The sequence below is a fragment of the Aegilops tauschii genome, chromosome 3, assembly GCF_002575655.3.
Source record: "Aegilops tauschii subsp. strangulata cultivar AL8/78 chromosome 3, Aet v6.0, whole genome shotgun sequence".
In the NCBI taxonomy this organism is placed as follows: domain Eukaryota; kingdom Viridiplantae; phylum Streptophyta; class Magnoliopsida; order Poales; family Poaceae; genus Aegilops; species Aegilops tauschii.
This window is the reverse complement of record NC_053037.3, coordinates 27,458,838-27,486,834: the sequence shown is the minus strand read 5'-3', so window position 1 is coordinate 27,486,834 and position 27,997 is coordinate 27,458,838. Positions and strand designations below refer to the sequence as shown.

The following is a 27,997-nucleotide window of genomic DNA, read 5'->3' as shown; positions in this document are numbered from 1 at the left end:
TCTGGATGCAATGAGACTCATACGCTCCCCACCTGTAGATTCTTGTTCAGAATATGATCCTAATGACTATTCTAACCTCGAGGAGTCAAAGGCAGATGGCCTGTCCTGTTCACCCATCAAGGTGCATGTTCTAATTTGGCAAGGTTTTTATTGATTGCGCGTATCTTGCATATGTTATCTTGCATTTCTTCTACTTTGTTGCACCGCCATCTGTTTAGTTTACTCATCATATATGTCAAGATGCCATGCCCATCCATTATCAATACATATTCCATCTGTCATCATACCATGTTTTTCCACTCAAATGTTGTTCTTGTGCATCAGACATCAAAAAGGAAGAGGGTGATTGCCGAACCTGAAGGAGCACAAGCAAAGTCCTTGAAAAACGTGGTGGTGCCGGAGAAATCAGATAGCACCCCACTTATATTGGTTGTACAACCAGTGACACAAAACGTAGGACCGACTCCAGCAGACTGTACCCATACTTCACTGGCCACACCACTAGCCCCACCACACAGGACTTGCACTCCAGCAAAAGGTATGCCGATTTCAGTTGCCATAGCACCATCCGTACCACAGAAAAATCCCACTCCAGCAAAAAGTACAGCAAGTCCACCGGCCGAAGACCTATCCCAACTGCAGAGACGGCCAATTCCTGCAGATTGGAACCCCATTCCAGTTATTCCCAGTTTTAAAGACAATGCTTTCAATGTTGTTAGGGACTACGTGCATATATTCCCATCATGGGAAGATTATAGTGAAGACAAATACCATTTTCACATCTTCCTGTCCCACTTACGTGTAAGTGCTATTATTCATGGTGATTATTTTCCTGTTTTCTGCTGATTGAACACATCAATGATTTACATTACATTGTTGTAAGTAGGCGAGGGTCAATCTGGATAGTCATGACGAGCAAAGCTTGCTTGCGCTTTTCAAGGAAGCATTGCAGCAGTATCGGTGTTACCTGAGGAAATCACACTTTGATGGCAAGTCTATAAACGAAGTTCCGGTGAAGTCTCATGTGCTAAATTTAGAAGACATTGAATGGAAAAACCTTGTTATGCACTAGTCTCGTTCCCAGGATGAGGTACTGTCTATGATATCACATGACAATTTGAACTTCTACTTTTTCGCATGTGCCTTACGGATCTTTTTTGCAGGAAATCAGCTTGAAGAAGAATTCTGGTTTGAAAAGAACTACAGGATATCGCAAATATGCTGCCCGCTGCTTTGCTCTTGTTAGTACTTGTTGTCCTGTATCACTGTACTTGCATTCATACCTGGTTAATTATGTGACAGCAGTATGCCTGATAGCTTGCTTATCAATTGTTCGCTCCAAATTATCTGATCAGTATGAATGGTTACATTAGTGTAGAATATATCCAATGCCAATTAAATTTTTTAGCTCTGCATTGTTCTTGTAAGTACCTGTTGTCCTTTATCAGTGTATTTATATTGACAGGTAGTTGTTCATGAACCATCACTCTGCAGCTTATTTTCCTTTGCCCTTCATTTTCTACGCATCAGATCTATATTTACTCTTACCATAAGGTTGGATAACACCGATGGTCCTGAAGAAGTTTAGTTCTGCATTGCTCTTGGCTGTACCTTTTGCCTGTATCGCTGTACTTACATTTATAGCTACTTGGTCATGTAGCATCACTCTTCATCTTATCTTAAATATTCTCCATTTTTTCTTATATTATCACATCTATATTTACTCTTAACAAAATGTAGAATAAAGGCAATGCTTATGAAGAATATTCTGTGGTAAACTTCTTGAATTGCCCCCCCCCCCCCATCAGCATGGAGAAGGGCTTTATAGAGCCTGTCTTCACCAATAATGTAAGTTTGTCCTTCTCAAGCCTTCAAACTTTGTTGTGTATATTTGGTTAGGCATGACTGCAACAGCTGTTTATTTTTGGTGTGTCCATCAAATTGCATGTTTAAAGTTTATTATGTAGTTCATAAACAAAAGTTTGTCCTTCTCAATTTAAGTTTTCAGTTGTACAATATGGTTCCTTCTTCATACCATGTAAATTAAACTATATAGAGCAAGTGATCTTCTTTTGCACTGCATGTATGCTTCTGTTCTTGATCCGTAATCCAGTGGTGTGGTGAACCTACCCACTACAACACAATGTCATATTCTGCAATGTCTTAACTATGAACAATGTCATATCATTCTACTATTATTTAAACCGTCTCTTTATTTGCCAATCTGAAATGGGATAAATTTACAGCACACTAACCATTGATACTTATGAGTTCTTGATATGTAATCCTGTGGTGTCGTGAAGCTGCCAACTCCTTCACAATGTCATTTCCTGCCATGTCTTAACCTGAACAATACCATATTGTGTTGATGTTATTTTAAACTGTGTCACTTTATTCGTCAATAAGAAATGTGATGAATTGTCAGCATTGATACTTATATGTGCAAAACCTGTCATCTGTCTGCTTGTTTATCTTTCAGAGTGAGGAGGATATAAGTGTCAAACAAGCGCCGTCTCATTAGCTTGCTCAGCTGCTTGCGCTGCAGCTCCCGAACAGGGCTAACCTTTCTTGAACTCTATTGAAGTGCTGTCGGTTTTGTATATTATTTTGTCGGCGTGTTTATTTGCACTGGTGGCGATCTTTGATGCCCAGTGGATGTAATCTGTTGTCTGCTTCTGCTTTATTATCATAGTGGCGAACTTTGATGCCCAGTGGATGTAATATGATGTAATTTCTTTATTGTATAGTCTAGGTTTTTTCTTATTCATGATGCTGCAGTTATTTGACTGTATATATATCATGTGTTCGCAGTAAACCGGCCAAACAGTAAAATTACGGTACATAATCGGGCCGTCATGCTAATCACTACATAATCGGTCCATAAACAGGCCTAAATGTAAACTGGCCCACTAGTAGATTTGGGCCTCTAATAGGCTGAGTAAACCTCCGGCCCTATTTTCGCAAGAAAACTCAATGGGCTTTTAGGAGGCTGAAAAGTGGGTTGGGCCTGAAACGTGCCGAACAGCTCACAGGCCGGCAGCAGGCCGAAATAGACCCCGGCCCATGACATCACGGGCCGTTAACATGCCAAAATTGTCTCGGTCCTTGTTTGGCCCAATCAGATTATCGGCTGTGAGCAGGCCGGATGCAAACCGGGCCGTAGTTAGGCCCTACTATAGGACGGGCTTTTAACAAGCCGAAATAAATATAGGGCCGAAATGTTAAACAGGCCTTTAACAGGCCGCAACTAATATCAAGCCGAATTACTAAATGGGCCTTTAGCAAGTGGGCCCAAAAGCATAGAGTCCAGTTGACGGGCCGAATCTGATATGGGCCATAATTTAGCCCAAAGCCTCTTAAAGGGTCGGATCTGATCTGGGCCGTAATTTGGCCCAAAACGTGGTAGGCTTTTAACGGGGCGGATCTCATATGGGCCTTTATTGGGCCCGGAACGTGGCAGGCTGTTTATGGACCGGATCAAATATGGGCCGGCATTTTGCCCAAAACATGGCAGCCTGTTAATGGGCCGGCCCATTACTGTCCTCTAAATCTTGTGGGCCTTTAGCTGGGCCGGCCCATCATGGTCTGCAAAATCTTGTGGGCCTTTAGCTGGGCCGGCCCATTATGGTCTGCAAAACCTTGTGGGCCTTAAGCTGGGCCGGCCCGTTATGGCCCGCTAAATCTTCTGGGCCTTTAGTTGGGCCGGCCCATTTAATCTTTATGGGCCACTTTTGGGCCGGTCCACGCGTCAACGTATCATAGGCGCATCTCGCCCGTTGGATGAGTGACACATGTGCCAACGCGGAGCTGACACGTGGTTCCGTGAGCCAATGAGAATTTTGCACATGGAAAATCGGCATTGGTCGTGGCTGTTAGCGGGTTGTCGGATCCAAAACTGGACCCGGTAGTTTAACGGCGTCCCGTTACGGTGGATGCCACGTGTCGGTCACCCTTGACGAAAGCACTTCTATGACGCGCGATTTATCGTCATGGGAGTGGACACTTCCGTGATGATAATTTTGGTAATGTCATGGAACACTTCTACGACAGCACAGGTATGACTATCTTGATTATGTCATAAATTTGTCATGGATTTACATGCATGACAGAAAATGTGACCTACTGTGACAAACACGTATCATCACGGAAGTGTCTTTTTTTTGTAGTGCTGAGAATCAAAGTGAGAGAAGAAGCCATCAAGCTACTAGCTATGGACCCGTAGGTCTGTGGTAAACTACTCACGCTTCATTGGAGAGGCAATGGTGTTGATGTAGAAGCCCTCCGTGATCAAATCCCCCTCCGGCAGGATGCCAGAAAAGGCCCCTAGATGGGATCTCACGGGTACAGAAGATCGCGGCGGTGGAAAAGTGGTTTCGTGGCTCTCCTAGAAGTTTTCGGGGTATTTGAGAATATATATAGGAGGAAGATCTAGGTCAGGGGTCACCGAGGGGCCCACAAGGTCGGGGGGCGTGCCCTACCCCCTGGGCGTGCCCTCCACCCTTGTGGCCGCCTCGTGGCTCTTCTGACTTGCACTCCAAGTCTCCTGGGTGTCTTCTGGTCCAAAAAAAATCATCGCGAAAGTTTTATTCCGTTTGGACTCCGTTTGGTATTCCTTTTCTGCGAAACTTTAAAACAAGAAAAAAAAGGAACTGGCACTGTGCGTTCGGTTTATTTGATTTACATGGTTCGGTTTATACGGTTTTTCGGTTTGTACGGTATTAATACTTCGGTAAATACGGTATGGAAATAAAATACGGATCGGTTTCGGTATATACCAAATTATTTTGGTATGGTTTCGGTATATACCATAAAAGCCAAAGTTGACGCGAATTTGAAAATGACGCATAAATATTTGCAAATTTATGACTCAAAACACATACTATTTTACACAAATAGTATATGACTACATATATAAGTATATATGAATGCTTTGATTCATCTGTTGATGGTTATGGACGTGCTTAGCATTTTAAAAGGAGAAAAATGACTATGTTACAAGAAAATTTATGTGCTTAGTACTGAATTTAACACATGTACAAGAAAAATGACAACTTTTATGGTTGTTCATCTCAAGAAATATAAATTTATTTTTTACTTCGGTTTATTCGGTTAACCGTTCGGTTTTTCGGTATATACCATAAAAACCAAAGTTCAAATCGGTATGAAAAGTTCCTACCATACCGAAACCAGAAACCATAAAAACCATAAAATTGGTTCGGTTCGGTTTATTTTCAGTATGGTTTTTCGGTTCGGTTTTCAAATGCACAGAGTGATTAAAAATTCATAAGAGTTTTCGCAAACATGTATCTTTTATACACAAACATCATTGTTAATTGTGAAAATTTTACTAAAAGAAGAATATTTTTCAAATTTGGAGCATTTTTTAAATGCCATTTTATAGACATCTCGAACAATTTTGAAAACAGTATTTGTTTTTGAAAAAATGGGAAGCTTTTTGCTGGTTCCGAATATTTTTTTCTAAATAGCAATATTTTTTTGGGATATTGAATATTTTCCAAAAAAATGTTCAAAATTTTGAACGTTTTTTGGAAATTTTTAATTTATGAAATAAATTCTAAAAGAGAAATAATCTTGGAAGGAGAAAAAGAGATAGGAAACATTTTCTCCTTCCAAGATTATTTCTCTTTTAGAATTTATTTCATAAATTAAACTTTTCCAAAAAAACGTTCAGAATTTAAAAAAAAATTGGGAAAATTTTCACTATTCCAAAAAAATATTGCTATTTATAAAAAAATATTCGGAACCTGCAAAAAGCTTCCCATTTTTTCAAAAACAAATACTGTTTTCAAAATTGTTCGAGATGTCTAAAAAATGACATTTAAAAAATGCTCCAAATTTGAAAAATATTCTTCTTTTAGTAAAATTTTCACAATTAACAATGATGTTTGTGTATAAAAGATACATGTTTGCTAAAACTCTTATGAATTTTTAACACATGTTCCCGTCTTAATAAAATTATTCACAAATTCAATTTATGTTCATGTTTTTAGTCAGAGTTTTGCAGAGGACAAACAATAATAGGCTGGCCCATTTTTCTTTATTTCAGTGTTTTAGTTCTATTTTTATTGTCTTTTCCATGTCTCTTTTTTCCCTTCTAAATTTTTTTTTCTTTTAGAATTTATAACGTAAACTGAAAATTCTCAAAAAAGTTCAAATTTAAGAAAAACAAAATTGTCAAATTGTTAAGAATTCCAAAAAAATTTGCTACTTTGAAAAATATTCGGAACTTGTAACATTAAAAATAATATTTTTTATAAAAGATACACATTTTTTAAAAATCTTATGAATTTTCCAGACATGTTCCCGTTTTTAAAAAATGTGCACAAAGTCAAATAATGTCAATGTTTTTTATAAAAAAGTTGGTGTTTACAGAAAATGTTTGTGAATTTAAAAAGATGTTCCCTTTCATATTTTGTTCCCATTTTTCCAAAAGTGTACATAATTTTCAAAAATACGTTCCGGATTTAAAAGAATTGTTCATGTTTTCTAGAATATTCAGAAACTTCATACCTTAAAATCTACTCGATTGAAAGGATTGGAAGAAAAAAAATAGATTGAATAACTCATGGGTCTTCTCTGGCGTACGATGACATAACAAAAGTCTTAAATGTCCTCGATCAATGAATGAAAAAATTGCGGATTAATTCCTTCACATGTGGCGAAGCCGAGAAGCTAAATGTTCCTTTTTTTCGTGTGTACATAGAGTTTTTCTTGTACATATAATTCTCAATTACTTTAAATGCATACTATTTTATCTCCCGTTGCAATTGCAACGCACGGGCATATGTGCTAGTAGGTATAGATATAGATATAGATATAGACTAGCAAAAGTGCCCGTGGATACAAGAGCTCAAGTCGATACTTGCATCATTCTCCGATTATAGAGTGTCATGGGTTCGTCGTTCTGCTAATGTTGCCGCGCATAAGTTAGCTAGAGTCGGTGTCGGGGGTGAACTTTGTAAGGTTTGGTTGGGGCTTACCCCAGACTGTGTGCTGGATGTAATCTCGGATGAGATTCCAAACGCATATGACTGAATAAAGCGGCGACATTGATCCTAAAAAAAAAAGCAAAAGTGCCCGTGAGTTGCAACGGGAGGATTTTTTTTCATAATCTTCACTAGCGATGACCACATTTTGTTCACATCTCATCGCATGATTTTGAAAATTTGTTGACAAATGCAAGAAAATGTTTATTTTTTAAAAAATTATTCACAAATTGAAGCAATGTTCACATTTTTTAAAAGATATCGTGGTTGTCAAAAAACCTGGTAATTCAAAGAATTATTTTGAATTTCAAGAAACATTTTTAAAAAACATACTATAATATTCCGATCCACCCCGGCAGTTAATTCTTCAAAATCCACGCGGGTATATAGTCACAAAGACTCAGGAGCATTACTGTTTAACTACATAGCTTCGATCATTTGTGAACATTTTTACAAATTTGAAAACATTTTTCGCTATTTAGAAACATTTTAAAAAATATGAACATTTTTTTATATTGTGAATGGTTTTAAAGCAATTCTAGAATAGACGAACATTTTTCCGAAATTGGGGGATTTTTCTTGAATTTCAAGATAGGGGTTATATCTCAATCCCATTAATTCCATAGTTGATTCGTTCCCATAAGGGCCTTGCATCAACATCCACGATCCATGCTTTGCATGTATGTTAATATCCTTCCATTCCACAATCCTTCAATCTATCCTTCCTTTAATACACCGTCACATCAGCCACAAATCCTGCCCATGCAGGGTGCACGTCCATGATCTATTCTTGCATGTACTTGAATATCTTTCCATTGCACAATCCTCTATTCGTCATTCCTTTAATACACCCTCCAAGACAGCCCATGATTCCTTTAATCAAGGGTCCTGATTGCCTATTTTAGCGATCTTGCTGATATTCAAACTCAACTGCAAACGTATATAAACTGGAAAGAGTCGGTCTAAAGAAGCGGGGTGGGACAATTTAACATGAAATATGGTTGTGTGGCTCGCTACACATAAAAGAAGCCAGGTGGGACAATTCAACATGAAATATGATTGCACAATCCTCTATTCATCATTCCTTTAATGCATTTTTTGCAGCGATTTTGTGCTGAGTAGGCCCAGCGGTGCAACAACTGCATCAATACATATTTTTTTATCACGGCATACTTTTTTAGTGGTACAAATTTTTTTTGTACATTGATGCTATATATACGTGCGCTGGTGGAACTCACCCAGCAGCCCGAGGCCCAATCCCGTTTGAAATCATATAGAAATATAATACAACCTACTTTTAGCCACAACAATTGGTTGTCTAAGTTGGTTGTTGCATTGAATCACCTGGCCCAAGGGCGGGAGCAGGCTTAAGTGCGCGCTGCGAACATGGCCCATGCGTTTTTCCTAAACGTTTTTGGTATAATTTTTAGGACGGGCCATAAAAATAGTACCACCTTGAATAGAAAATAAATCCCAAAAATATAATATGAGTGAACGGATGAAAAAATTAGCGAAACGCACCTTGCTTTATTAGTAGGTATAGATATAGATATAGATATAGATTAGTATTAGTATTAGTATTAGTATTAGTATTAGTATTAGTATTAGTATAGTATAGTATAGTATAGTATTAGTATTAGTACAGTATTAGTATTAATATAGTATAGTATTAGTATTAGTATTATAATTAGTATAGTATTAGTATTAGTAGGGGTATATATAGATATAGATATAGATATAGACATGAATCAATCTACACGTAAGCCAGGACGACTTGTCACTTCACTCTGTAGTCTGCACTGATGCACCCTCCACAGCCATCCCCTCATATTCTTTCCCCATCTCCTCCCCCTTCCCCTCGTCCTCTTCTCCCCCTTCCCCTTCCCCTTCTCCTCCTTCGGTTTGGCCCAGCTCCAAGCCTTGTTCTTGTTCTTGGTAAAGAAGAGGAAAGCATTGCTTGCAAAGTGGTTCCAAGAGCACTTGGTAAAGAAGAGCAAACCTAGGTCTCCCTGGATTTTGTGTCCTTTTATAGCAGACTTAGGTCGCCGGATTCTAATTTCCTTGAATATCACTTTCTAGTTCTTGGATGGTGGTTCCAAGATTGATCCCACGCTGTTGAGTTCTTCCGCCTTAAATCGTAGTCTTTTTTCCCCGCTTGCAAAGTGTTCTGTTTATTGCGTGCCATATCATCCTGACATCTAATAACCACAGTCGCTCATGGATAATCATGTTAATTTTTCCAATGGACGCCAGAGTACCATAGATTAGCACCGCCCCAGCCCCCCCTTCTCTCTCTCTCTCCCTCTCTAATTTCTTATCCAGATTCCAGAACCGACCATTTGGTTGAAAATCACTGCAAATGTTTGCTTGGGAAAAAAGTGAAAAACAGAAGAAATTTCACCCCAAAGGTGAATGCCAAATGGGGAAGAAACCCCTGCACTAGTAGAAAAAGGGGCTTTCGTTCGGGCCTGGCCAGCCCATTAGTCCCGGTTCTGCCGCGAACCGGGACCAATGGAGGCATTTGTCCCCGTTCGTGAGCCCAAGGGGCCGGCCGGGGCCTCATGGGCATTGGTCCCGGTTCATCTGGGCCCATTTGTCCCGGCTCTTGGCACGAACCGGGACCAATGGGCCTTGCTCCTGGCCCACAACCATTGGTCCCGGTTCATGGCAGGAACCGGGACAGAAGGATGGCCTTTAGTCCCGGTTCCAGCCATGAACCGGGACAAATGAGTTGCCTGTATATACCCCATCGCCGACGAGCAGAGCACTCCACAGTGCTCTGTTTTTTGCTGGCCGGCGAGGAAGGGCATTTGGGTGCTCTAGCTCACCTCTTATGCATGTGAGGTGTTCGATGAAATGCCCGAGCCACACTAGTTAAGCTTTCTCCTCTCGAAGCTCGACCTCCGAGCTCCATTTTTTCCGAGATTTGTCTAGGTTTAGCGGTCCGTCACGCCCTGTCCTCGTCTTCACCGCCGTCGATCGCCCGCGCCGATCTCGTCGCCGGCACCACCGTGGTGAGCCTCTTGTTCTTATCTTCTTTCTGAAAAAAAAGCTTACTTTAGATAGATACTTGTCTAATTTTCTTACTTTTGACACACATAATTATATATAATGAACGCAGATGAACCGACAATGGATGTACGGTGACAGACACACCTCCGAGTACATTAAGGGCGTGCATAATTTTCTCGAAGTGGCTGAGGCAAACAAGCAGAATGGTTTTATGTGTTGTCCATGCCTAATTGTGGGAATACGAGGTCTTACTCTGACAAGAAAATCCTTCACACCCACCTGCTTTATAAGGGTTTCATGCAACACTATAATGTTTGGACGAAGCACGAAGAAATAGGGGTTATGATGGAAGACAGCGAAGAAGAAGAGGACGATGACAACTATGTGCCCCCTGAATACGGTGATGCTGCAACGGGGGAAGCTGAAGATCAAGAGGAAGCTGAGGATCAAGAGGAAGCTGAGGATCAAGAGGAACCAGACGATGTGCCCAATGGTGATCTCCGCCGGGTCATTGTTGATGCAAGGGAAAAGTGCGAAAGTGAAAAGTAGAAGCTGAAGTTCCATCGCATATTAGAGGATCACAAAAAAGGGTTGTACCCCAATTGCGAAGATGGCAACACAAAGCTCGGTACTGTACTGGAATGGCTGCAGTGGAAGGCAGAGAATGCTGTGCCTGACAAAGGATTTGAGAAGCTACTGAAAATATTGAAGAAGGAGCTTCCAAAGGATAACGAATTGCCCGACAGTACATACGCAGCAAAGAAGGTCGTATGCCCTCTAGATTGGAGGTGGAGAAGATACATGCATGCCCTAATGACTGCATCCTCTACCGCGGTGCGTACAAGGATTTGAACGCATGCCCGGTATGCGGTGCATTGCGGTATAAGATCAGACGAGATGACCCTGGTGATGTTGAGAGAGAGCCCCGCAGACGAGATGACCGCAGTGCGTACAAGGATTGGAAAATAACAAATGAAGTCAGAAAGGGTTGAAAATTGATGATGTGGCTTTGAATGGTGCATTTTGAATACAGAAAAACTATGAAGTTCAAATAAGTTTAAAAAATGAAATCCCTTTGTAACAGATGAGCTTTCGTCCGAAACCCTGATACTTCGAAAGAGATTGTCCATTTTGTACACGAAGTGCATCTAGTTTTTGCCGTAACCCTCTCTACTTTCTTGCACATGCTATGTGGGTGAAATGATGATACCATGCCAACTTTCAACCTTTTCAGACTTCATTTGTAGTGTTTTTCAATTTCATGGTCTTATAGCTCAAAATAATCAGTAAATGCATGGAAAATAACAAATGAAGTCAGAAAGGGTTGAAAATTGATGATGTGGCTTTGAATGGTGCATTTTGAACACAGAAAAACTATGGAGTTCAAATAAGTTCTAAAAAATGAAAGCCCTTTGTAACAGACGAGTTTCCGTATGAAATCCTGATACTTCGAAACAGATTGTCCGTTTCGTACACGAAGTGCATCCAGTTTTAGCCGTAACCCTCTCTACTTTCTTGCACATGCTATGTGGGTGAAATAATGATACCATGCCAACTTTCAACCTTTTCAGAGTTCATTTGTAGTGCTTTTCAATTTCAGGGTCTTATAGCTCAAAATAATCAGTAAATGCATGGAAAATAACAAATATCATAAAATAAAATAAATAAGTAATTAGAAACAGAATAAAATAAACTTTAATAAAATATATAAGTAGAAACAAAATAAAATAAACTTTAATAACATAAATAAAATTTATGACACTAAAATTATCAACGTATTTTCTGTTCAAAACATTATAAGCAACCTCTAGTATTATTGAAACTTAAATTATATAAAATTGATGCAACTAAAATTATCAAAGTTTTTTCTGTTCAAAATCATTTAAAGCAAAAAGAATTTTCATAAAAAACGTTTTTTGTTAGAAACTTTAATAGCAAAAAGAATTATCATAAAATAAAATAAATAAGTAATTAGAAACAAAATAAAATAAAATAAATAAGTGTTTTGTTGTAAGTAGAAACAAAATAAAATAAATAAAGCAAAAAATAAAAGAAATAAACTGGGAAAAAATAAAAAAATGCCACCTACTGGGCGACCACGGCCTAAATACGACTAGAAACCCACCCATGGGCCAGGATTCAGGCCCGTACAAAGCCTAATAGGGCCATAGGCAGATACAGTGTGTTTAGGCCCGAAAGCCTGCATTTGAGAGGAGCTCGAGAGGGCAGCGGGAGTAGGGCTTATAAACCACTCTCGAGCTCCCTCAACTAGCGAGGTGGGACTAAACTTTCGTGACGCGACGCGGGCAGGACAAGGCCTTTAGTCGCGGTTGGTGCCACCAACCAGGACTAAAGGTATGCATTGGTACCGGTTCATGGTACCAACCGGAACCAATGCCCACCCTTTAGTCCCGGTTGGTCCCACCAACCGGGACCAAAGGCGTCTGCTTCCCGCCCTTTCGGCTGCTGAAAAGAGACCTTTGGTCCCGATTGGTGGCACTAACCGGTACTAAAGGTGGGCATTGGTCCCGGTTTGTGGCACGAACCGGGACCAATGCTCTGTCTATATAATCAACACTTGTGAAAATTTCTGTTCAGTTCTTCAATCCCGCCCCTCTGCCTCACCGTCGCCGTCGTCGCCGCGCGCCATCCCGCGCCCCTCCGACGCCGTCCCGCGCCGCCCCGTGCCACCCCTGCCCGGACGTGGCCGCCCTCTGCCCCGACCTCGCCGTCGCCGCCCTCTGCCGCGCCTCGTCGTCGCCGGCCAGTGAGCCCCCTCCCTTCCCCCGCGCCGCCGCCCCTGCCTGCTCTGCTTGCCGCGCGCCGCCGCCACCGCCCCGGCCTGCTCTGCTTTGCCGCGCGCCGCCGCCCCGGCCTGCTCTCTGGTTTTTTTCCATACACTTTTTAATTTGTTCATTGATGTATGTATATATATATATATGGATGTTGTATGTATATGTATATATATGCAGATGTATGTATGATCCATGGATGTGTATGCATTGATGTATGGTTTTTTTTGTTCATAGCTTTTTTTGTCAATTTATGTATATATATGTTCATATATATATGTGCATATTTAGAAAAAAATTGTGTTGCAAAAGTTACATTTAAGGTTAGTTGATTTAGTGCATTTTTGGTTATTAGTTCTACTGTTAGTGTATTTTAGGATATTAGATTCTAGGTTAGTGGATCGGAGAGGAAAAAGTAAAATAATGAAAAGGAAGAAAAGAGGAAGAAGGAAGAAGGAAGAAGGAAGAAGAAGAAAAAGGAGAGGAAAAAGGAAAATAAGAAGAGAAAGAAGGAGAAGAAGAAGGAGAAGAAGAGGAGAGGAAGAAGTGGAGAAATAAATAAGAAGAGGAAAAAAGAAGAAGAAAAATGAGGAGAAGAAGAAAGGAATAGAGGACAAGAATCTATTCCTTTCTTCTTCTCCTCTTTTTTTTCTTCTTTTTTTCTTCGATCTTCTCCTCTCTTCCTTTCTTCTTCTCCTCTTTTTTTTCTTCTTCTTCCTCTTCTTATTTTTTATCGGGTATGTCGTTGTCGATATACCCCCTCCCCGATAACTTCGACATGAGGGGGGTCGATAAATAATAGAAGTAGTTAAACTAGTTTATTTTTAGGAAGTACTACTTTATTTTATTTATAGTAAGTGCTTAGTAGTTGAACTAGTTGATTTAATAAAACTACTTTATTTTACTATATATAGAAGTAGTTTATTTTTAGTAAGTACTACTTTATTTTATTTATAGTAAGTGCTTAGTAGTTGAACTAGTTGATTTAATAAAACTACTTTATTTTACTATATATAGAAGTAGTTTATTTTTAGTAAGTACTACTTTATTTTATTTATAGTAAGTGCTTAATTAGTAGTTGAACTAGTTGATTTAATAAAACTACTTTATTTTTAGCAAGAAAATTAATAGAACTAGTTTATTTTTATTTATAGAAGTAGTTTATTTTTAGCAAGAAAATTAATAGAACTAGTTTATTTTTTTAGTTCAAGCAATTATTCCCGCATCGACGTCGACGATGCCTATCCCGCATCCTCGTCGTCGACTCGGCGGAGGAGGCCGGCTTGATCAGAGGGACCATGTCCAGGACTGGGCTCCACCGGGCTGGTATTGGGAGGTGCTACCTTCCGGGGGGCGTAGGTTGGTGAGGAGCCAGCCCGTCGTTGACCCGATCCTTGTTTGGTGGCGGTCGCGTGGGCCAGTGACGGTGCCTAGGCTTCCGGACACCGCGGAGGTGGTACGTCACCGTGTCAGCGAGGAGGACGAGCACGCCCGTCGCTACATGGTTGCGTTGGAGGGCAGGTTCGACAATACCTGGCAGGTTCTTCAAGGATCTCACTGGAGCTATGATCCTGTGATGGTTCCTTCCCTTTGGGTGTCCACCGCCCGCGCCGATACCCGTCGGGCGCTACGGTTCTAGCTATACTAGCGATGCTATATATATATGTATGATAGTATTCGAGTGTATTAGTGATAATATTCGACGATGTACGGACGGAAGAGATGATGTAGTTTTGCTTATAATTGAATGCATGCTAATTTGAATAGTACTTTATTTTACGATTTGGTTTTGCTTATTGAATGCTCAAATTGGAAAACTACTCGTACTTTGAATGCTAAAATTGGAGAGCACTATGCAAGGCGTATGCATATGATTAGTTGATAGCTTATAGGGTTTTTGTTGTCGCAGAAATCTAGGAGCCCCCCTCCATCATCCCCGCCGTCGTCCCCGTCATCGACCCCCTCCGACCTCGAGGTGAGACCAGCCAAATCCTTTTTTAGAAAGATAATTAAACGATATTTCGGGTTGACTTTAAGTCTGTCGAGTCTCCGCCATATATGAGAGGACGAAGAATCCCGACTGTTGTCGTGGGGTAGCTTCTCCTTCGTTCCCGTGTGCTAGAGAATTTGGTGTAATGCACTCGGGAACAAAAGGAGGAGCTACCATCACCGACGGTCACAAATGTCAGAGAGGAATCAGTGAGGGAGAGTTCCACCATATATATATATGAGAGGACGAAGAATCCCGACTGTTGTCGTGGGGGTCGCTTCTCCTTCGTTCCCGTGTGCTAGACATTTTGGTGTAATGCACTTGGGGACGAATGGAGGAGCGACCATCACCAATGGTCGAATGTATACACCACATGAGCTGAGAGTTTTCAAGAAAAGACTCGACAGACCGATAGTTAACCCGTGATGAATAATAATGATCTAATTTAGTTTTTGTAGTACATATATTTAATTGTACAAGTTTAATCTTTGAATTATGAACGTAGGAAATGTCGTCATCGGATGACGAAAGTCTCCCGGGGGAGTGCGGCTGGTGCCACGACGATCGAGGTTTGTGCGACAGGCCTCACCTGGACGATGATCGGCGCTTCAGCACTAAGCTCGAGACCTTCGATGTTGAAACGGTACGCAACGGCGACAAGTGTTTTTTTCGTAATTAAGCATGGCTTCAACTATTTAAACGTGTAATTTTCATCTTTTACAATTCGAGTATAGCTTATCCCATGCCATGCAAGACGCTATGTCTTGGAGAGGATGGATTTTGAAGACCATGAAAATTTTAAAACGAAGAAAATTCACCTAAGGACCCATCATGATGTGGATTTTGAAGTAAATCTGTATAATGCTGAGAGCGTAACCCATTTTGGTTGCAAAAATTAGGAAGCATTTTGCAAGATGTATGGTTTTGATGAGGGTATGCTTGTCACCATGGATCTTGGTGATCCTGACATCGACCAAGACAATATGGACATTTGGGTCCTTGTTGATACGCCTCCAGTTCTACCGCTATGTGAGTTTCTCAAACATAGTTAATTATTAACTAATTTATATTGTTTATTTCAAAATACTTGACAGCTTATTTCCATTGACAGCTTATTTTGATTGTTCAAACAATGTGTGGAACATGGTAGACAAAACCCACTACACCGATGGCTCCGAGTTAACTTATCAGGAGAAAAATCATCTGGTCGGATTTTGTACTGATCTTGAGAATTACAATATCTACAATCAAACTCCTCAACATTATGGTCAATACGTGCCACTAGTGCACGTGTTGAACTACGGTAACTACCATGGAGATACCCTGGTAAGATTTTTTACTATTACGACATCCGTGCATCTTTTGCATACTTCTAAAACTAGTACATCATTGCTAACTATGAAGTTATTACTATGTTTTTCAACAGAGAATCCCAGAGGATTGTGTGCCTCATTTGATGTATTAGAATGGCAGCCTTCGTGTTTTGAACATATATCCAGGTTATCCTAAGAATCTCAACTGTCCATACCGGATTTCTAAAAGAAGTGGAGACATGCTAATCAGAGAATGGAAAAAAGTATGAACAGTCGTAAGGAGGTTCTTGGAAGCAAAAGGAAGCGCCGCGCAAGAATTGGAGACAGGATGATCTCCAGTCTCCATAATGGAGAGTCAGGGTCTATATTGTTTTATGCTATTTTACCTTAAATAGGGTATTTAGGTCCTGCTTAATACTGATGATCATGTGCTAAGAACAATTAAGTAGGGTTGGTTCAATGACTATCAGGATGATGATCGTATGACTTGTTATTAATAACGAGTAGAAGTTGTATGATGATGATTAGTAGGACTTGTTATTATGATGATGCATGATGCGAGCATGAAGAGTTATTATATATCTGTGGGTGAAATGAACATGGATTGGATTGAAGTGAAGGCAACATGCATGTGGTGCATGTCGAAAGTAGTATAATCCAAACTTGATCAAGTTAGGATTAGTATTACTTTCGACATGCACCACATGTTGCCTCACTTGAATCTAAGTCATGTTTAGGCATAGCAGTAGCAGTAGCACGGAGATAAGAGATGACACATCTCTCTATTAGCTACCTATAACAACCTAAATTAACCCCCAAAACCCATAAACCACCTCCTTTCAAAAAAAAACAGTCCCTGAAATGCTGACGCGTGGAAGCCTATTGGTCCCGGTTGGTGCCACCAACCGGGACCAAAGGCCCTCCTGCCTGGGCTCGCCGCACTGGCCACGTGGAGGCCCATCTGTCCCGGTTCGTGTAAGAACCGGGACTAAAGGGCTAGGGCATTAGTAACGACCCTTTAGTCCCGGTTCAACAACGGAGAGAAAAGCCCCTTACCAACCGGGACAGATGACCCATTTCCTACTAGTGCTGTCATATTTAAGAATATAAGGTGTGGAGTTTAACTAGGTTAAATAGCGTTATGGGCAAGGGCAACACACACTAAAACATACAGTATGTGAACTACTGATTTCAACAAATCATATACTCCGTCCGTCCCAAAATAAGTGTCTCAACTTTGTACTAACTTTAGAATAAAGTTATACTAAAGTTAAGACACTTATTTTGGGACCGAGGGGGTATTTAGTAAGCATTTTGTTAATAAAAAGCCACCGCCGAGAAATCATATATTTAGCAGTCTGCACTGGTTTCAGTCTTTCACCTCCATGGTGAAAACTATTTCTAGCATTTTTGTGCAGCTGTTGGCATTGACTAATGGACAAAAGATTGGTCACATTGTGTTCATATATTTTTTGTCTTCACATATATGTAGAGCTTAAGCTTCAATCCATTAACGCCAAAATGGATGAAGCTGAGGGTGGGTTCACCCCAGTGTCTCAGTTGAACCCGTCACCGGAGCCCAGGTACAGAGTCCGGGTGCGCATCTCGCGGATGTGGGAGTCCTTCAACCCAAATAATGGCACGGTGTTCGGCCTCGACACCCTTCTCATTGACGATGAGGTGACGCATAACCTACCTAATGATGCTTGCTGCCACCTGCTACTATTGTCTAGTTAGCACCCTCCGAGGTTACTCTACACAATGATCCTTCCTTTCGCCTTTCACTTGTAGGGTGGTGCCATGCAAGCCCGTGTACATCGAAAAGGTAAAAAGCGTCTCGAAGAGCGGTTAATTGAAGGGAAGGTCTACACACTGTCAGATTTTGAAGTTTGTCAAAGCAAGGGGAACTACATCAAATGTAGGAACCCCTTCATGATGAACATTGGAGCACGGACGGTGGTAGATGAGATCGATGGAGGTGTCAACATGATACCTCTCCACCACTTTGATTTTGTTGATTTTGGTGATGTTCCTCCTTTGATGGGCTGCAACAATAGCTCATTGACAGGTAAATGTTTGGGAACCAGAAGTAGAATCAGCATCAGGGGCTTGCCATATCAATATCTGCAAATTCTGATTTTTTGTCTAACATGTGTAGATATAAACTTCACAGATGTTATTGGCCAAGTAGTAGAAGTTTGGCCCATACAGCAGGTCCCGAAAAAACTCCGTGTGATAGAATTTTGCAGCTTACGGATTCAGGATTTCAGGTAACAGAACCGAGTTATTCCTTTCAGATTTCTGTCACTCCGTGATAGCGCCTTAGCTTTTGCAATTGTCGTCTTACAGTGGAAAGGAACTGGATGTCACACTGTATGGAAAGCTTGGTCATGAGTTTTACGCAGAGGTTCGCAAGCAATGCCGACGAGATCCTGTTGTTGCCGTATTCGCAGCGATGTGTGTTTGCCACAACAAGGGTCAGTCCTTGATTCACCATTCCGTCTTTTCATTTTTTGAAAAGGAGGAATTCACCATTCCATCTATTTATCGCTTTCTACCAGCTGATACAACCATATAACTGCATTCCTTTCATTGCAATGAAACATGATATCACTGTTCTGTTTAGGAAAAGGATAGACAGTCCGCTCTTCATCAGCTTCAAACTACTACCTAGATTTGGAAATACCAGAAGCACAAGAATTCTGCACGAAGTGTGTGGCCTCTATTGTCCATTATTTAAACTGATGATTGATCTATTCTAATCCACATTATTGTAGGGATAACTTTGTTGTTGGTGTGCAGTTTGGATCATCCAAAAAAACCATAGTGCACCTCCATTCTCAGCAAGCAAGCTCTGTAGATCCGACTCAGGAGCCGCAAAGTATTTCGCAGCGAGCCCAGGAGTTACAAAGTAGCTGGAGAACAATCAAACAGCTGCAAAGCCTCGATCCATTCGAGTTACCGGTAAGACGGTGCTCTCCCCTCATTGATTGCATATGAATTTTGTGCACTTGACAGCCTAATTCTGTTCTGGGTCTATTGCAGAAGGATGCCAAATTTTTGTGCACATCCACCCTGAAAGAGATAGACTGCACCCAAGGTTGGTATTATCTTGGATGCGTCCACTGCAGACAGTCGATCTGCAGGGACGGAAGCGAATTCTGGTGCAGCCAGTGTGACCCAGTGAACAAGAAGCGGAAGAGGCCGGTATTACGGTAAGAATACTGAAGACTCATATGCTCTGCAAGTGTCTGATTGTTGCTTAGTTCATACTTCACATGCTAAATACTACTCCGTCCCGTAATGTAAGACGTTTTTTGGCACTAGTGTAGTATCAAAAAACGTCTTATATTATGGGACGGAGGGAGTAGTTAGTAATCACCATGCTGGTGTTTTTCGGCATGCAAGGTACAAGCTAAATGCAATGGTGGAGGATGACACTGCAACCATGAACTTGATGATCTTTGCCGAGGAGGCGCAGGGACTGATCGGTATCACGGCAGAAGAACTTTTGAAAGAGATCACCGATTATGGCAGGTGCACCATGCCAGCTGCAATCTCAGATATTCTTGGCTCGACCCACACCTTTCAAGTTGCCGTGGGCAACCAGAGCTTGAGCTTCGTTGTGAAATGGGTCCTGGACGATGATGAGTTGACACTGCTCCAGCATAGTGGGTCAGTTCAGTTGTCAGTACAGGCGACAACAATCCTTTGCTGAAGGAAGAGGGATATTCGTTGGTGTCTGGTTGCAGCTCACAACTTATGGAGGTAAGACATGCTTGCCATTTATTTTCGACACATGTAAACCGACGGGCGAAAATGTGTTTTTTTCTCTACAAGTACATTGAACTGCAGGTAAGCTCTATGGAGCGTCTTGATCCAATCAGTTCTCCTTGCCCATTGATTTCAGGAGAAGATGTTGATCATCACGCGAGATACCGAGCTGAAAGCCGTAGATGAGGCAGATGCAGAATGACTCCTTTCCTTTCCCTGACTCTCAGAACATCTCCAGCCGCGCCCCCAACACATCCTCCTCAGGCGATTTTTTCGCGCCGGCGCACAAAAATCGGCCCAGCCGCATCCCCAGAAGCCCAATTTTCGCCGGCTTGGGTCGAATTTGACGCCGGCGGACCCAAGCCGAACCGGGCGCGCTGGGGGCGCTAGGGAGCGCCGGACGAAACGGTTTTGGCGCGAAAGAGCCGCGGGCCCGGCGAGTCAGCGACACTCGCCTCGTCGTCCTCAGAACGCCTCGGTTTCCCGCGGGGAATCAATGACAAGGCTGCCGCCGGTCAGCCTTCCATTGATTCCTCACCACGGGGCGTCTCTACACAGGCGGCACGGCGTACACACGTCTCCCTGGCCACAAACGCCGTGCTCTCTGCCTCTCTCTCTTCGCCGCCGACGAACCTCTCCTCTCTCCCGCCCCCAGCCGCGACGATGTGCGAGTGGTTCCCCGGCGACGGAGCGGCGGCCAACGGCTTCGGCCGCCGCTCGCTGCACGCGTGGGAGGCGCACCTGCTTTTCGAGGCCAACATCCCGGCGCCTCCAGACATGCGCGCTGGGCCGACAGGATGGAGGCTCAGCGCCGGAGGCGTCCCCGTTCCCCCACTGCCGGACGTTGACGCGCGCCCCGACTACTTCGCCGGTGAGGTCGATCGCGTTCGGTCGTCGCTGACCGAGGAGCAGCGCGCCTCCCCGCAGTACGCCGCCGACAACCACGAGGTGTGGGCGGCGTACTTCCAGCGTCGTCAGGAGCAGCGCCTCGCCTCCACCAACGGGGCGCCGGTGGTGGGGGGCCGGTGGAACAGCGAGGGGCGACGCCTGTGGTGGGCCGCCCCCGGCCGGACGCTCCGCGAGGTTCTCGCGCACCTCGAGGGCGGCAACAACCTGCCGCTCACATACACGGCCGCCGCCCTGGTCCCCCGCCGCGGCATCGGGCAATGGATGCCCAGGAGGTTTGTCTCCGGCTCGTCGTCCTTGTCCCGCTCCTCTTCCCACTCCTCCGGCTCTCCGGCGGTGTTCGCCGTCAAGGCCGAGGCCGCAGCGGAGACCCCGCCCTGCCGGCGCACCCGCTCAGCCGGCATCGTCATCAACGAAGGCGGCGGGCGCGCTTCCTCCTCGGCTCCTCTCCGCTTCATCGAGCCGAAGACAGAGCCGGGTCTCACCGCCGTGAAGAAGGAGCCTGGGCTCGCTCCTGTGAAGACGGAGCCCGGGATCACTGGCGGCGAGAAGGAGGCGCCGGACGACGCGGCGGCCTTGAAGTGGGCGCGCGACGACTGGGCGCGGACGGAGATGGAGCGCCAGCGTCGCGCCTATGGAGAGCTCGCCGCGTGGCATCGGCAAGGCCGCGACGAGGGAGGCGTCATCGTCCTCGACGACGACAGCGACGACGGCGCACCACCGGCACCGGTCCGCGAGGGCGACGCCGGCCAGAGGTCCAGCAGCGGCGGCGTCCGCGTCAAGGAGGAGAAGGCCGGCGACGACGACGGCGACTTCGCCAAGCTCACCGCGTTCCTCGCGCCGTAGAATAACATTAAATTTGTTTATGTAATAAAAATAATGCTATAAAATGTCATTTTCGCCGAACTTTAACCGAATTCCTATTTTGTATAAAAAATGTCACCTTCTATGGGCGACCTGGGGCCAGCGGCTGGCGACCCGAAAGCCCCCACGCCGCTTTTTTAGCGCCGGTACGCCCCAGGCAGCGATTTTAAGCGCCACCTGGGGGCCAACGGCTGGAGATGCTCTCAGCAGCAGCTCTTCGTCTCACAAGAACAATATGTGCTACATGGGCGGTAATCAGACCAAGTACCAGTTCTTTTGCTTAGCCTTAATTCAAACCTATGTAAAAAAACCATGTAAGAAATCTAATGTAAATATTATGTGGAAGCCACCTTTGTTCAAATTTGCTGGGAATACTCATGCTTGGGCCAGTATATCTCAATAGACTGGAGTAGTAAAGTAGAGACTCTTGCAAACACAATGGTTTTTTTTCCTCGGAAAGGAGGTTGATCTACTTGGACACTGATCCAACCCTCAGTCGAGCCACATTTGGCGAGCCATCCTAGGTGATGCTCGCTAGCAGCGGTCAAGTTTATTTTCTTAATATCGGGAATTTTTTCGGCAGAAGAACCGGTTTCTGGTAGATATAGGAAATTTTGGAAAAAAAAAATGTTCGAAACCTTTTAAATGGATTTAAATTTAAAAGAAACACATCAATATATACAAATTTTAACCTCACCCCAAACATACTCACAAATGTTTCACTGGTCAGCCCACGAATCCTTTCTCCCTGTCCCCACCGCACCAGGCATATATATGTGACAGTACAAGCGTACAAACCAAATATCAATTTCTCCATGCTCATCTGCACCCGTAAAAAAATCACCAAAAAAACCAAAAAATTCAAAAAATAGAATTTTTTTTTGTACGGTAGACAATTTGCTGCGTGAGGTGTGCTCCAAATTTCAGACGATTTGGCCATATGAGTAGCTCTAAAAAAGACAAATTGCGTTAGAAAAAAAACATGAATAGTAAACTGTTTTACATATCCCAAATTTGTTTTTTTTTGGCGAGAGCTTCTCAGATGTCCAAATAATCTGAAATTTAGAGTGTGCATCACACACCAAATTATCTATCATGCAAAAAAATAGAATTTTTATTTTTCTAGTATTTGTTTTGAATTTTTTCTTCGCCGCGGGTGCAGATGAGTCTGGGCAACGAATCGCTGCTCTCCATACAAACCCTATTTTACATTCTTAAAAAGTTGATCTCACTATCAACATGCACATTGTCCACATCAGCTTCATGCCACATCAACGTTCATATTGTCTAATTCTCAACGTTTTTCATTTTAAATTAGGCACACACCTTCCGGTCCCTTCTACTCCCTCCGTCCGGTGAAGAGTGTACTTTTATCTTCCCAAGGCAGATACTTTGTGCATCAACATGTCATACTTATGAGGGATGACTGCCTCAAAATTGCAGGTCAGAACTATTTATGTAAAAAGACTAGCAAATATGTCCGTGCGTTGCAATGGGAGACAAAAAAGTTATGCGCTAGCCAAATAAGTGTGACACAATACCCTGATATATGAGCGTATACTCTATTTTAAGATGGTGGCTCATCATGCTGACACTTACTTTTTTTCTCACCCTCGTCGATGATGGTCACGATGTCCACGTGATCACAATGCATTCGACATGGTAAATCCCAAGGCTATGAGCTTGCCACACTTGTCATTATGTTGTGCAAGGGAATGTTTAAAACTTTAAAAACAAATCTCATCGACCATGAACTACTCCCAACGCAAAGACATATAAAGACTTTCGAAAACCTAATCAAATTCTAGACATAAAAGATTTTTGAATCGGTGAACAGTTTTTCGAATCGACAAACTTTTTTTTTGAAATTTTGGATTTTCTCAAAAAAATCACGAACATTAGTTTTGTTACAAACATTTTTTAAATGCATGAACAGTTTTCGAATTCAATAACATTTTTTTGACTCAACAATTTTTTTAAATCAATGAACTTTTTAAAAGAAAAATAGGGAAGAAATTTACAAAAAAATATTTTTATTTTCGTGAACATTTTATAAAATTTCATGGACAGTTTTTTCTCAGATTCCCGTATATGTTTTGAATACATAATCATTTTTTGAAAATCGTGAACATGATTTTATTTCCTGGCCTTTTTCTCAAAATCGTGATTTTTTTATAAGTTGCGAACAGTTTTGGAAAATCACCAACATTTTTTGAATCTGCAAATTTTTTATGATTTCCTAAACATTTTCTGAATTCACATATATTTTATGATTTCTTGAATTTTTTTTAACTCGCAACTTTTAAAATTTGAAAATCCCAAATTAATTTAAAGGAAGAAAACAGAATGAGAAAAAAGAGACAAAAATCAAAATGAGAGTGAAGCCCCGCACATGGGCCGGCCCATGAACGCATACATGGGGGAGGACATGCGTGAGAAAAGGGCGTTGAAAAGTGTGGAAGCTGGGGATCAAACCCCGGTCTCCTTGCTAGAGGAGCTATGCGTTAACCACTCTATTGCTTGTTGATCTATGAGTTATATCGGTCTCACCTCTAAAAAACAACGAAGCAGGACGACGACTTTGGATCCAAAAAATCGAATCATTTTCTTCACTTATGATTGGCCTAGTGGGTAACTTATAGCAACTTCGGGGGTATATTTTTGGATGACCGCCAGAAACGATATGCGCTTTATTATAAGGTAAAGATTATTTGCATGGATACCCATTGGTTTCACCTGAACATATTGTTATAGTTATTCCGCAACAACACGCAAGGTTTTATCTAGTTTAAAAATGTATGGATGTTAAAATTCAAAAATATCAAACGGTCAGAGTATTTCTCAGTGGTCAACGAAATTTCTGATAACCGATTGATTACCGGAATTTTCAACCATAAAAAGCAACCCTGGTTGCGGTTCCGTGCCTTCTGCAGTTTAGCACCATGGATGTGCCGTCAAGCTGTCGACTGTCGCTGTTAGTGTGCCACCGTGACAGAACTCTCCCGCGCATCCCTGATGAGTGGGCTCTGTTGCAAGCCCATTGCATGCGTCAATGCCTGCCAACACCGCACCTTGTTTCTTTCTTCTGTTTTCACCAGTTTTCTTAGGCTTTATTTATTTATTTTTAACACATCATTTATTTTTCATGTACAATAGGTGCTTTTTTATACATGTCTAACAATTTTCAAATATACAATTAACATTCTTTTTAAAATATATGTTTTGATATCTACTTTTTTCATCCACATTGTACATTTTTTTATATAAACTTAACACATTTTATGCACGTTTAACATTTTCAAATAAATCATTCACATTTCTTCAAATACATGAAATATGTGTTAAAAAATTAAAATACATGTTGAAATTTTTTTGTAATTTATGCAAACATTTTCTTAAATGTATAATTTTTTTAAAAAAATATCACAAACATATTTTTGGAACAAGTGAACATGTTTTCAAAATGTAATGTACATAATTTAGTGGTATGAAACATATTTTGAATTATATGATTTTTTTCTTACATTGTATTCATATTTCAAAAATGGCAGATGATTTTTTTAAGCCGATGATTTTTTTATAGTGCCAGAACTTTTTAGAAAAAACAAAAAATTCTTTTCAAAAATATATGTATTCATTATTGTTTTTCAATATATACATAATAAACAATGTGTGTGACGTCAGTCTTGAATGGCTACTGGGCCATTCCACTAACTGCTCATGTAGGCAAGTCAAGCTACTAACTCGCACCAAGCGCGACATACTAAAACAAATGTCACATTGTCGCCCAAAATTGCTCAGACCCCCCCCCCCCCCCCCCCCCCCCCCCCAAAGCCCATTTAGCAGCCTACCATACTAACTGCCATAGAATCCTCCTCGGTTTAGGAACATTCTAGAACGACCTTTTTTTTTCTGTCTGCCAGTTTTCCTTTCTTCGGTTTTTTCGTTTCATTAAAAAATGGTTTGGGAACTTTTTTGTTCAAAACATATTCAGAGTTGAATTAAAAACTATTTTAAAAATTGTGCTTTTCTGAAAAAGTAATTTACGGATTTTTTTTAATTTAAAATATTTTAAAATGTTTGTAATTTTCAAAAAATGTTTCTGATTACGAAATATTCAATATTCTCAAAATAATTTTCAAAAAAGTTTTTGGAAACCCGAGAAAGCGACTGAAAGAATGCCAAAAACTTTACTTGAAAACCTATAGTAACCCGTCTCACTGTAGTAATCCCTCTGTAAAGAAATATAAAAGCATTTAGATCACTAATTTAGTGATCTAAACACTCTTATATTTCTTTAAGGAGGGAGTACATGGCAATGGGCCGGCCCAGTCATGTTACCCTTGTGTGTTTCGGCGGCAAATAGGATGTCCCACACATCCATCAATCGCTCGGACTCTAAAAAAAGTGGCACAAATTCAACCCTTAAGGTGTAACTGAATATTTGATGTATTCATGTAACTTAATAATTAATTCTCTGACTATAGAAATTGGGATAGGTCCTTATGTTGAATCTTAGCTGAGCTAAATTTATGTATCGCTGCAGGCATCGCCTTCCTCTCCCGTTGTCTAGCTGCTTGCAGGCTGCGCAAGCCCCATCGGACACCAACAATAGTATAGACATGCAGCACTAAGTTAGTTTGACTAGTTGTTTTCCTATTTTAGTATACTAGATAATTGGAGAATGGCGTTTTGGCTCTCGGCCTCCATGGAGGCCGATTTTTTGAAAAATTCAAAATTTTGCTTTAAAAAATCTGGAAAAATTGTGCAGGTAAACAAGGATGTGAGGCATATGTATGTGAAATTTCAGGTTGAAATACATTGAAATGCGACCTGTACAAAAAAAAAATCCATGGTCTAGAAGGATGAATAGTATCATGTGTGAAAAAGCTCTAGATTTGTCTTTTTTGCACACAGACCTCATTTCAACGTATTTCGGAAAACATAACTTTATTTGATAAGAAAAATGAAAGGTCAGGTAGTTGAGGCAATTTTTCGGAAAACCAACAGAAAAACTAGATTTGAAAGGGGAAAAACTGGTAGAGGGAGGTGACATGTAAGTAGGTTGGACGAAGGACAAGGGGATAAAAGTACTTTGCATGAGTTTTAAGTAGGAAGATATTCAAATTAGCGACTTATTTGGATTGAATTATGAAGTGTGTAGACATGAGAGTATGCAATTTGCGATGTGAACTTGCAGTCTGAGAATGCTTCATAAATTGTGAATTTGTTACATTCGTTGAAAGGGAATTTTCTGTCAAGTTAAGGACGAGGACATCATCTCATTTTCAAAGCATCAAGGATCGGAAAGTTATACTGTAATTTATACGCTTTCCTATCACTTACTATTTTCTATCCTCTATATATCTTAGACGTTGCCATTTTTATATAAGTTATGGTCAATTTTATGAATATATTAGATTATACTAACTTTTTTATATTATACAATTATTATAATATGGTGCTTTAATATAGTGTGCATCAGTTGGCGTAGAAGTCAAGTTTCACAATGTTGGGCCAACTTTATATAGAAAAATATATATATCCACAAAACCATATATATATATATACACCATATGAAAATGTATTTCATGATGAATCTAACCCCATTGATTTAGTACTCCAAATGTTCACAGTTTTTTCTATAAATTTGGCCAAAATTGACGAAGTTCTTGACTTTAAAAGATTCTAATAAGCACTATATGTCTATACTTTTGGACAGAGAGTGTACCTATATTATGTTCACAGTTTTTTCTACTCCCTCCGTCCGGAAATACTTGTCGAAAAAATGCATAAAAATGAATGTATCTAGAACTAAAATACATCTAGATACATTCATTCCTCCGACAAGTATTTCCGGACGGAGGGAGTATAAATTTGGCCAAAATGACGAAGTTTTTGACTTTAAAAGATTCTAATAAGCACTATATGTCTATATTTTTGGACAGAGAGTGTGCCTGTATTATGTTCACAGTTTTTTCTATAAATTTGGCTAAAATGACGAAGTTTTTGACTTTAAAAGATTCTAATAAGCACTATGTGTCTATATTTTTGGACAGAGGGGGTAACTACCATGTGTGGATTATTTCGATGACTTTGCAAGAGGATCTGCCTACTTGTCCCTGGTCTTGAACTGCAGTGAAGCCAACTTCCCGGCCTTCTAGGCAATTGTCCCCGGGAGTGTCATCGGAATCCGCTGCACCTCGAGAGAGTCTGGTGCATACAACAAGGGGCATATGGCCCCAACTCTTTACCCAACGTCTCGTCCTAGTTGCAAAGATGTGAGGATCATGTGAGAGAGTAGCCTGTCGTTTTGTGCCATTTGGCCATTCCTATATA

At 41.4% G+C, this 27,997-nt stretch overlaps 1 protein-coding gene across 1 annotated transcript; it reads left to right on the top strand.

Moving 5' to 3' along the window:
* Positions 1–17,635: 17,635 nt before the first annotated feature.
* Positions 17,636–19,832, top strand: LOC141042641 (replication protein A 70 kDa DNA-binding subunit D-like). Its single transcript, XM_073511499.1, has 6 exons — positions 17,636–17,794; positions 17,906–18,182; positions 18,273–18,384; positions 18,464–18,521; positions 19,160–19,329; positions 19,523–19,832. The coding sequence occupies exons 1-6, from the start codon at positions 17,636–17,638 to the stop codon at positions 19,830–19,832; spliced, it is 1,086 nt and encodes a 361-aa protein (XP_073367600.1).
* The last annotated feature ends 8,165 nt before the right edge of the window (positions 19,833–27,997 follow it).

Coding starts and splice junctions, on each gene's coding strand:
- LOC141042641 (XM_073511499.1), top strand. CDS start 17,636: ATGGATGAAGCTGAGGGTGGGTTCACCCCAGTGTCTCAGTTGAACCCG. Junction 18,183..18,272: donor CAACAATAGCTCATTGACAG/GTAAATGTTTGG, acceptor TAACATGTGTAG/ATATAAACTTCACAGATGTT. Junction 18,522..19,159: donor GTCATGAGTTTTACGCAGAG/GTTCGCAAGCAA, acceptor GGTCTATTGCAG/AAGGATGCCAAATTTTTGTG.